This window comes from Myotis yumanensis, unplaced genomic scaffold (genome assembly GCF_028538775.1).
Source record: "Myotis yumanensis isolate MYYU_CA2020_CCGP unplaced genomic scaffold, mMyoYum1.0.hap1 SCAF_14, whole genome shotgun sequence".
Classification (NCBI taxonomy): domain Eukaryota; kingdom Metazoa; phylum Chordata; class Mammalia; order Chiroptera; family Vespertilionidae; genus Myotis; species Myotis yumanensis.
This window is the reverse complement of record NW_027223765.1, coordinates 17,121,919-17,133,974: the sequence shown is the minus strand read 5'-3', so window position 1 is coordinate 17,133,974 and position 12,056 is coordinate 17,121,919. Positions and strand designations below refer to the sequence as shown.

The following is a 12,056-nucleotide window of genomic DNA, read 5'->3' as shown; positions in this document are numbered from 1 at the left end:
GTGAAAAGGGTTGTTCGACCGCCAAATCGGTCGCGACCCACAGATTGAGAACCGCTGCTCTAGAGTAAAGAGTATTATTACCCCAATGTGTTGGCTCACTGCCCTTCCTGGGACATCTAACCTCTGGAAGTTTAGACCTTGATCTCTCATGTTGTGAGTTCAGGTTCTCAGTTAAGCCCACAGGCTGCCTTTTCATTGCTATTCCCAGGGAGTTTTAATTAATTGGGGATTAAAAGGACTGAGAGCGTTGGCCTGTTGGCCTGTGGGTCTAGCAGAGGTTGAGCTCTCAGGGGTTCACCTGCCAAAGTCCAGGAAAATGCCGTGATCACACGCTTCCGGAAAGATTCGTTCCCACGGAGAGATGTTTTTGCTACATCCGTCGTCATTGCCTTCTTTAGAGCCATCTGTCTAGGCATCTCCCCAAATAAAGGCTTGCTTTGCTAACCTAGGCAAGAGTGAGCATGCTAAGGAAACTTCTGGTCCCAGGAAGTTGAAAGGACATAGCTGGGCATAAAACACATGGCCAGGTTCAAAGTGAAAGGACGGAAAAGACATTTTCCAGGTTAGCAGGCAAGAGGCGCTGTAGAATAATGGGCCTTATAGAAGCCACAGCTGTTAAACAGCAGAGCACTCAATCTTTACTATTGTCACTCATTCATCTTTATTAAATTCATAACAGTGGGACCTTGTCCTGGTGGGGGTTTTGATGTTTATTTTTTGTTTAAAAAAAAAAAAAAGAACTCTAAGCCTCTATCCCATGGGAGAACTCAACTTTCTTGTTTGGAGTATGAATCTTACCATGTTTTCCTTTTTGTAGCTCAGAGCGTGGCTCCCTCCTTAACTGGACTTGCTCAGCATCCTTTGCGGTACATTCATGCCAACCCTCCCAGCTTAGGAGGAAACTCTAGGTTTGTCATTGGAATAGTAGGCTGTTTTTCTACTTTCTCCCTCCCTCTCAACCATTGTCTTTCAATGGGGTGAAAAGGTCTTTACTTTTCTCTTTCTCCCTCCCAAATCTTGCTATTAATAACTTTTTAGACATTGTCACGCATAGACTTCCACTCGCTCCGGAGGGTGTTTTTTGTTTGTTTAAGGCAACGTGTTTCCTGGTCTGAAAACCATGTTTCCCAAAGTAGCCGTGATGGGATTATTCCATACTCACCTCCTCCTGGCAGCATCTTTGCTTCTGGTTGGAAATGGGAATCGCAGCCCCGTTGCAGGCTGGGGTCGCACCTCACTGCGCTCCAGCCCTGTGGCTGGGGTGAGGGCTACTTGGGGTGGCCACCTGGTTACTTTTTGATGGAGATGGGATTGATATCTTTTTCTTTGAATGACCAAGGCAAAGCAATGATTTCCCTGCTTTCTTTCTCTTCTTTCGCTCTGGAAGAAGAAATTACCCTTTTGAACTTTGCATGGAATAGAAATTAACTCTGCAAAAGCCCAAGGCAAACAGATGTGCTTCCCACACTATTTGTTTTGGGTGAATTTCTCCTGATCCAATGCTTTCTTATGACTAATATAGTGCCAAGTTGCCTTTTTGTAAAAGAAAAAAAGAAAATGGTTTTTACTTTTTCAGACGATCGTGACGCATCCTGCACACGTAAAACCTGATGTCAATGCTTCTGACACTAAAAAGCAACTTCCATTCAAAACGCCACAGTGGGAATGCTCACAGGCAGCTTGATCATTCAGTGTGAGTCAGCAGGTTGCGATGTGACTTCAGAAATCCAGGATTCTTGGGCTACAGTGACGCCCAGATCTGAGGACAGGCTCAGGGTTTCAGGTGTTTGTATTGATACCCAGAGCTCGCTATCTACTTTCTTATATGTAAAATAATAGCATGATGAAATCGGGGATTCACAGCCCGGCGGAATACAATTCTGACCCTGGCTTTCTCCTGCATGGAAGTGTAAACGCCTCCCCAGTAAATGTCTAGTGTGGTCTTCATGATCTTACCCAGTCCGAATATCAATCCAGCCTTTTAACTGTGTCTTATGCTCTGTGTCTGTCTCTCCCCCCGCTCCCTCTCTCCCTTCATCCCTCCCTCTCTGTCTCTCTATCTCTCCATCCCCATCATTCACATCTCTGCCAACCTGGACCCCTGGCCTTTCCTGTGCTTTCTCACCCCTGACCTCTGCTCATCCATAAAGGTAAAAGCCTGCCATTCAAGTCCTACCCCTTCTTTAGAGCTGGGATCAAGTGCCAATTCCCCACTAAGTCCTTTGGATTCCTATGGCCTTTACGCAGTAAATATTTTTGTGTGTGACTACTATGCATCAGGCACTATCCTAGGCACTTTTTCACTGTCTGTTTCTAGTAAAGTTCTTCTCACACTGCTCGGTGGCATTGGCTACATTGTGTTCACTTGACTTACCACTCCTGGTAGGTTGAGAGGGGGCAAAACTGTGCTTTATACAGTTGATCCTTGAACAAATGGGGGTTGGGGCACCAATCCACCCATGCTGTGGAAAATTGGGGTATAACTTTATGTTTATATTTTTTTTATTTTGTTGTTTACAGTATTACAAATGGTAGTACATATGTCTCCTTCCCCCCGCCCCCATTGACCTCCTCCCAGCTTCCCCTACCCACCGGCACTTGCTCTCCCCCCCCCCCCCCGCCCCCCTAGTGTCTTGTGTCTATTGGTTGTGCTTATATGCATGCATACAAGTCCTTCGGTTGATCTCTTATCCCCCACCCCCACCCCCCGCAGCCCTCCCCTGCCTTCCTGCTGTAGTTTGACAGTCTGTTCAATGCTTCTTTGCCTTATCTATTATAAACTGTTGGGTATAACTTTTGACTCCTCCAAAACTTTACTTCTAATAGGCTACTGTTAACATAAACAATCCATTAGCACATATGTTTTCATGTTATCTATAATAAGCTAGAGAAAAGAAAAAATTAAGAATATTGTAAGGGAGAGAACATATGTATATAGTACTATACATGATTTTAAAAAAAACCTGTGTATACGTGGACTCATGCAGTTCAAAGAGTCAACTGTACATCTTAATAGGCCTAAGAGAGTCCACCGCCTCCACTCCAGGTAGTTGGCATTGAAAGAATGAATCAGTACATGAATGAGTAAATAGAGATCGAGATGGCTTTTGGAATCATAAAGCTGTCTACTCAGAAGATTCTATATTGTTCAGAGTCAGAAAAGTGTTCCATCCTATTTGGGAATCTTTATTTTAAAAACATAAAGTCTATTGAAAATTATTCAGAAGGAAGCTTTGAAAGAAGAGGTTTTATCAAGAACCCTAGATACCGTTCATGGGCACTTGCTAAGTGTTGGGCATTATGCTAACACCTCACGTGTTCCCTAATTGGGTACATCCTGTAATCCCATGAGGTAGGCATTTTTATTATCTTCATTTTACAGATGAGAAAAACTGAGGCTTTAGTGTAACTCACTCAACATCACACAGGTAGTAAGTGACAGAATCAGAGTTTAAGTACACATATGCCCAAACTAAAGCCTAATTCTTAATCACCAGGCCAGTATCTAAACTGATAAAAATTACCCTCTGTGGGAGAGGATGGAGAATGTGATGTGTAATAATACCTGAAAACTTGCCCTAACCAGTTTGGCTCAGAGGATAGAGCGTCGGCCTGCGGAATGAAAGGTCCCAGGTTCAATTCCTGTCAAGGGCATGTACCTTGGTTGTGGGCACATCCCCAGTAGGGGGCGTGCAGGAGGCAGCTGATTGATGTTTCTCTCTGATCAATGTTTCTATCTATCCCTCTCCCTTCCTCTCTGTAAAAAATCAATAAAATATATTTTAAAAATAATACCTGAAAACTAGAAAGTGAAACAGGCTCCTTGAATGGGGGAAAAAATTATAAGCATTATAGCAATTATTTGATAGTATTAACAGAGGGACAGTGACCTGACTTAATATATCAGAATAAAAGGAAGTGACATAAGTCACTTTTAGTTTCTTCGTGGTCTCCATAGATTTGGGATTTGAGGCGACTTCATCAAGAAAATTGTGAATTTTGAAGAGACCAAGATGGCGGCATAGGTAAACACCGGAGACCGCTGCCGCAAACAACCATTTCAAAAATACAACTAAAAGACGGAACGGACATCACCCAGAACCACAGGAAGGCTGGCTGAAGAGAGACTCTACAACTAGAAGGAAAGAGAACAGCAAACCGAGGCTCAGAGGAGGCGCAGTGTGGAAAATACAAAGGTACCGAGGTGCGCGCGAAAGCGGGCTGGTGGCTGAGGGCGCGGTTGTCGTTTTCGGTCAGGAGTGAGTCTCAGACTCTGGGCTCCAGATCCGGGCGAGTCTCTAGGGACCCAGACTCAAACGGGAGAAGCGGGATCCTGCATCAATTGGAACCTGAGGGCAGCTTTCTCTCCGAGGTTTGCAGCGGCTGCCGGGGTTCTGAGAAGCAGAGCCTCTGGGAATGGGACTGAGAGCAGGCGTAACTGCTCCCTCCGCCCGCCCTGTTGAGCCCGCCCTGTTGAGCCCGCCCTGCCCAAACCCTGCGCACAGCCATTTGCCGATCGCCTCAGGCAAAGGCTGGATTAGCGCCTCCCCAGAAGGCAGACGTTTTCTACACAGCTGATTCCTACAGCCAGTCGGCCTGGTGGTCAAATCCCTCTAGTGTTAACTACAACAATTAAGGCTTGGCTAGAACAAGACTGCGCACAAAGACCACAAGGGGGTGCACCAAGAAAGCATAAAAGATGCGGAGACAAAAAAACATGACAGAAATGGAGGATATGGAGCTAAGAATCGCAATTTTGAGGGCTTGCTATAAACTTGTGCAGAGCCTCACAAAAACTAATGAGACCCTCGATGCTACGATAAAGAAATTAGAAAGTAAGCATACACGGACTGAAATAAAGAATATTATACCCAATAGCAGACCAGAGGAGCACAAGAATCAAACCAAAGATTCGACAAAAAAACACCCAACTGGAAAAGCAAAATGAAAAAAGAATCCGAAAGTGTGAAGATAGTGTAAGGAGCCTCTGGGACAGCTTCAAGCGCACTAATATCAGAATAATAGGGGTACCAGAAGATGAGAGACAGCAAGATATTGAAAACCTATTTCAAGAAGTAATGGCAGAAAACTTCCCCCACCTGGTGAAAAAAATGGACTTACAGGTCCAAGAAGCGAAGAGAACCCCAAACAAAAGGAATCCAAAGAGGACCACACCAAGACACATCATCATTAAAATGCCAAGAGCAAAAGACAAAGAGAGAATCTTAAAAGCAGCAAGAGAAAGAGACTCAATTACCTACAAGGGAATACCCATACGACTGTCAGCTGTTTTCTCAACAGAAACTTTGCAGGCCAGAAGGGAATGGCAAGAAATATTCAAAGTACTGAATACCAAGAACCTACAACCAAGATTACTTTATCCAGCAAAGCTATCATTCAGAATTGAAGGTCAGATAAAGAGCTTCACAGATAAGGAAAAGCTAAAGGACTTCATCACCACTAAACCAGTACTATACGAAATGCTGAAAGGTTTCCTTTAAGAAGAGGAAGAAGAAAAAGGTAAAGATACAAAGTGTGAACAACAAACATGCATCTATCAACAAGTGAATCTAAGAATCAATAATCTGATGTACAGAATGAACTGGTAATTACAATGAATCAGGGACATAGAAGGGGAATGGACTGACTATTCTTGGGGGGGGGGGGGAAGGGGAATGGGAGATGCGGGAAGAGAATGGACAAAAATTGTGCACCTATGGATGAGGACAGTGGGTGGGGAGTGACGGCGGAGGGTGGGGCGGGAACTGGGAGAAGGGGAGTTATGGGAAAAAAAGAGGAACAAATGTAATCAGAACAATAAAGATTTAATTAAAAAAAATTGTGAATTTTAGATTTGGGGGTATCGGAGAATATTTAATTTTAAAAGAGACTATCTTTCCTTCTGATTTAGGATTGTTTATGCGCTGTAGAAAGACATGATTAACTAACAAGAGTTGTGATTAACCAACAGAAGTGACATACATCTTGAAGACCTGCTAGAACTTTTCTGGATTTACTCGGAAAAAGATGTTCTAGGAAAGTGAAAGAGTGAAATTGTGGTGTCAGCAACCTTAGACTTGGTGTCAGAAAACCAGAACTGAAAACTTACAGCCATGAGCTTATGGGCCAGTGGTTGAAGAGTTCCAGCTTCAGTCCAGCAAGGTGTATCTGCCTGAGTCCCTCACGGGGGGTGTTGTGAAGATGCAGTTCCCAGAGAAAGGTGAAAGTCATAGGAAAGCCCTCAGATGGGTGTCTCTTAAGCCCAAGGTTAGTCCCAAGAAATTGCCATTTTGCCCACACAGGTGGAGGGCCTCTTCTTCCTTAGTCTTCCAACACCACCTCCTCCTCGGCCGTTTTTTTTGGCCACAGAAACTCCCTCATTCTCAACTCTGAAGCCATCCCAACTCCTCACTCTCTGGTGTGATGACACATTAGAATCCCAGAAATTTATTGCTGGAAAGGATCTTAGAAATAAGCCACCCAGCCTCTCACTTAGGAGACGAGAGCTTAGCCCCTTTAGGTTCTGTGACTGCCCAAAGCTGTGCAGTGGTAGCCAAGGGGCTGCAACCCACCACCTTGACTTCCCCTCCAGGGCACTTCCTCTTCTGCCTCCTCCTTCTCTGTCCCCTTGGGCTGCTCCTCGAATAGGCATCAAATCCTTCCTCCTCATATGCTTAGCTTTTCAGTCCTTTCTCCTCCAGATGTGTCCCTACCCAACTACTGGCTTCAAAAACTATCACACTTGCACGCAGGATTTCTAAAGCCCATTTTTACATAGGACAAGTTTGGGGTTACAGTTTTGTTCCCCAAAGTAGGAGGCTCCCAGTTTTAAGTGGGAGGGATTCATGGCTTTAAATCACGTGGAATTACATAATGAGACACTTGTTTATTTTCTCTGAATTCTTCCAAGAGGAAGTGTCAGGTCGGTGCTGATCTGCCTCTAACACTTGCTCAGCTCCCTTCTCAGCACGGAGTGAGGCAGCCAGGGCTCCAAGCGCTTAGCAGATCCAGTGTCCAGTGAGAGTGAAATAACATCTGATTATTGTTTGGCCTGACTTCCTTTTTATTTATGAGTGCCTTCTAATATTGACAGTTGGGGACTGGTTTTGCAATTAAGCTAGAGTTTGAACGTTTCTATTTTATATAATGTTAAATATATAGAGTCAACCTGAAAAAATATTAAATTAAACTTAGGTGGCATGGAGCTATGCCTTCACCCCCACCACCATGCACACGCATGTGTGCACACACATATGCACATTAGGTCTTCAAAGAAGAGGTCAGAGAAGAAGCCAGTTTTGTGTAACAGTTCATATATCTATGAGGGAGAAGGAAAACTTATATGCTGGAAACCACTTTTTGGCCTCCGAGGGCATTTCTGTTTACCCGAACCATGTATAAAAATACCTCACAGCATATAGTTTCATCAGCAAGTATTCTAACTTGGTGGAAATGATTTACTGAAACTTAGATCTTCTCCTGAAATCCAGCCAAAAATCTGATTTGGAAAACTAAGAAGTCCTATTTAGTTTCTGCCGTCATTGTTCCTGGACCACACTGACTGGATAATTAGTGACATATAAAGTTCTTTCATTCTATCTTCGTCTGTCATCCTTTCATCTGAGCCTCATGAGGTTGTTTCTCTCTCCTCCATGGTCACTCCCTAAGAATGTGCTGAACTGAACATTTAGCCTTTTTGTGTGTTTTTTAAAAAATATATTTTTGTTGATGTCATAGAGGGAGAGAGAGATAGAAACATCAATGATGAGAGAGAATCATGATCTGCTGCCTCCTACATGCCCCATACTTGGGATCGAGCCCACTACCTGGGCGTGTGTCCTGACCAGGAATTGAACCCATGACCTTCTGGTTCATAGGTCGATACTCAACCACTGAGCAACACTGGCTTAGCAGAACATTCACTTTTTAATAAATGGCAGTCAGCTTTGTCCACAGCTCACTTGCTTCACACATACGGAAAAGACTGGGTCTTCTCTTGTGTCAGTGGTTTTTTGGCAGGAGGGCAGTGAAGTTTTTGTAAAGTGAGTGTGTGCATCTGGCAGCCAAAAGTGTCCTGTAGATATTTTTTGCAGGAAAAGGTATGTTTGGAGATGACCACTCTGCACAGATTCTGTGAGGGTTTCAAAGTCTTTGCAACCTGTTATTTTAGATTCTGAGCATATTTGTAGCTCCAGGAGTATAAAAATAACTGTGTTTTCTTGGAAAATGTATGTGTCTGGGATGACAGGAGCAGCAACTTTAAATAAGATTTCCAGCCATTTAGAGTTGAAGCTTGCCAGTAAAAATATGTTTATTTAGACATTAAAATCCTAGGGTGCCCATGTAAATATCCTAAACAATGTGTTACATACGCGTTCTTCGCTAATGTGCTTTAACTTTGAATGTTTTTAGTTCCGGCTCCTGGAGTGTTGATGTACTACAGGCAAAGTTGAACTCAGATGGTGGGTCTTATTTGCTGTTCAACATATTTAGACGGCATGTTTCTTACATTCAAGAGAATTGTTTCTGATGTAGGTAAAAGTCACATCACAATTGAGAGTGTAAAACTCCTGGCTTTTAATGCTCACAGCGACACAGAAGGTTTTGTTGGGCAATAGAAGAGAGAGAAGGCAGCAGGTGTACCCTTCACTCCCTGTTCGTTCATCTGTGTGTTTAACAAGCATCACCAGATTATCTGTTGTCGGCAAAGCTGTGTGATAAAACGGAGAGGACACAGAAGGCCAGGCCCCTGTGCTCATGGAGCCAACAGCCTGCTTTATTCCATCAGCATTTCACAAAAATCAGGATAAATTGCTTCTGTTGTCAAAATATAATTTTCCCAAGAGTTAAAAAACAGTAATTAGTCCAAATATTTAGTAAGCACACATTGAAGACTTATTTAACTCATTAATGAGGGAACCAAGAGGGTGACTTAGCTGGTTTAAAGGAGGTTATGAGAAAAATATCTGGGTAGGTGGATAGGTAGGACAAATGGGTGGACGGACGGACAGATGGATGGATGGATGGGTGGATGGATAGATTTATGGGTGAATGGGGTAAAAGGAAAAAAATAATGCTCGATTAAGATAGCAAAGTTAGATACAAAACTCATTAATGTCCTACAAGGCAATAAAAGAGTAATTTGAGGGGTTATATTTCAACCAAGCAGAAATCCTTTGTACCTATCCTAAACAAATAGTGTTTGTAATTTCCCAGTCTTCTACAATCTTTACACAGTCTGGGTCCAATCAATAGTAAATAGTAAGTCAAACAAAGTTACGTTTCTCAAGAGCGTTAGATGACTCTTAGGTAAGCGTGTCAGTCAGTGCTATAGTAAGCGCTACCCCACAGGACTTTCTGCAGCTAAGAAAATGCTGTGTCTATGTGCTGTGCAGTGTGGTAGCCACTGGCCATATGTGGCTATTGAGCCTTTGAAATGTAGCCAGTGAAAAGGAGGAATGGAAATTCTAATTTTATTTCATTTTCACTAATTTGTTGTCATTAGTCACATGTGATTAGTAGCTGTTCTATTGGGAAGGACAGCTCAAATAGGCCATTAAATGGGCAGTCCTTTTCCTGTTTTTTCTTTTTCTGGATAAGTTTTTTTCCCTTAAACATTTTGTAAATTAAATCATATTTTAAATACAGTGGGGCCTTGACTTACGAGTTTAATTCGTTCCGTGATGGAGCTCGTAACTCAAATTACTCGTATGTCAAATCAAGAAGTGAATGAGTGAGACATGTGATGCTGGGCTGATGTTGTGGCATTCACTGTGACGTTCGCTGCGCCAACTAGTGGTGGGGTATCTGAAGCTGGCTCGTAACCCGAATTTTAGCTCGCAACTCAAAGCAAAAAATCGGCCGAGAGATGGCTCATATCTTGAAAAACTCGTTAGTCGGGACACTCGTAAGTCAAGGCCCCACTGTATTCTAAGAGGACTTACATGTGTAAAAGAACTCAGAGAACAGTTCTTTGAAAAGACCTAATTCTGTCATTAATCAAATAATTTATTTGGTAAATGTGGTGGCTCTGACATTGGGTTTCTTGATAGTGGACTCATCTGAAATCATTGGCCGACAAGGGAACCACTTATGAAGTTAGCCTATTTGGAGAGAACCCAACTCTGCATTATGTTTTCCAAGTGAATCAGCTTGGTATTAATTTCCTTTAGCAAGATAATAACAGTCAGCTCTAGTTTTGATTAAAAGGAGCTCTCTGGTTTGCAAAAAAAAAAAGAGAGAGAGAGAACAGATTATTACTATTTCACAAGGACTTTAAGGCTTAACTAAGTTAATGTTTCTGCTGCCATCACTTCATTACTCAGAACGAGCCATCAATGCATTGATAAGGTTGGCTTTGATTTCTCTCGAAGCTCCGTAGTTTTACTCAGTTTTCTCTCGCTTGCTTGCTTGCAGGGGTTTTTCCGCAGAAGTATTCAGAAGAACATGATTTACACTTGTCACCGAGATAAGAACTGTGTTATTAATAAAGTCACCAGGAATCGATGCCAGTACTGTCGACTCCAGAAGTGCTTTGAAGTGGGAATGTCCAAAGAATGTAAGTGGAGTCTCAAAATTTTTTCCCTGTTTGCCTTATCTATAAATATGAGCTACCCCACTTCCAAAATCCAGTCGTGGGGGACGTCAGCATGTGGAATTCAGATGTGACACTAATGATATATTGCCAAGGGCAGGTGTAAACAGAGATGGCAGGAAAATGGAATAACTGTGGGGATTTTTCAGATAAAACTTGAGTGGCAGTTGGTGAAAAGATAGGAGTTGGGTGTCGTGGATGGCAGATTTGTATTCCAGAGCAGTTACTCATGTGTGTTTCAGAGCCACGAGTATCTTGGATGTACCACATAGCCACTCGGAGACTTCATTGTCCCATCTTGACAACGGAATACAGTTTTGCTTGTATTGGTGAGAATAAAGTGAGGCAAGAGGCATGCATATTGGCAGTAGTGATAATTTGCCCTAATTTTTTAGAGGGAAGAAAGCGTAAAACTTACGTTGTGGAAGAAAGGGAGACATTTGGCACGTTGGCATTTTTCCAAACTTGATTTAGAAAAAAATTAAATTTTTTTCCTCCCAACCACCCCCTCTTCCAAACAATTATATACTTTATTAGTGCAAAAAAGAGAACATTTTAGTAGATTAAAAATTAGTGGTCCATAAGCATCAGATAACAGGGGTTTGTAATAGATGTGTGCTTTGATATAAGCAGAATACAAAATATCTTCATTCTCCCTTTGGTGCTTTCAAATGTAGGGAATAAGAAATTGACAGGCAAATGGCTTGGTTGAGGCAGGCCTAAGGAAGATGTTGGGGTGTGTGCTGGTGAAGCACTTAATGGGATGGCTGTTGTTTTATTCATCCCATCACTTGGGGATTTGGCGAAGGCAGAACTGTGAATGGGGCGCGGGGCTAGGTGCCGTGAGGGGACTCTGGAGATGCCTGAGACATGACCACTGCCCCCTAAGAACGTGAGACAAAATGCCAGGCCACAATCTTAGCCACAATCCCACAGTGGGGTTTGAAGACTTACATTACAGGCTCTTGGATTTGGAACATGGAAATGCAGCCGTGGAGGAGGAGGCTGACTGGGGAGGGAAAGTCCCATAACCAGGCAGCATGACTCTGACAGGCTCTCTGCTGGGAGCCACTACTTGGGGATGTTCCTTGGTATCCAGCCCAGCATCCTAACTGTACTTAGGGTTTATTTAATTCACTTTCCTACATCTTGCATTTCTACACTTCAGGGAAAACTTCAGGGTTGGGACTAACTCGGTTGACTCAAGCCTATTAACACTTTCTGTGTCCCACCCAGCCAGTCACTGGTTCATGGTGTGACCATGTAACCTAGTCCCATCCAATGAGAATGAATTCAAGATTCATGCTCATGATCCATACAAGAAATAAATGATGAACTCGATTTCATCAAAATTAAAAAGTCCACTCTCCAGAGTCCACTGTGAAATTCATGAAAAGAAGAGCCACAGACTAGGAGAAAATCTGTACCAATATCTGATAAAGGACTTGAAAGTAGCACATAC

At 42.9% G+C, this 12,056-nt stretch overlaps 1 protein-coding gene across 5 annotated transcripts in view; it reads left to right on the top strand.

Moving 5' to 3' along the window:
* Window positions 1–12,056, top strand: part of RARB (retinoic acid receptor beta) — an 851,244-nt gene that overhangs the window by 759,489 nt on the left and 79,699 nt on the right. For all 5 annotated transcript variants that reach the window (XM_070433307.1, XM_070433308.1, XM_070433309.1 and 2 more), the window contains one exon: window positions 10,417–10,558. In XM_070433307.1, the coding sequence (XP_070289408.1) occupies window positions 10,417–10,558 (142 nt within the window). The remainder of the gene's footprint in view (window positions 1–10,416; window positions 10,559–12,056) is intronic.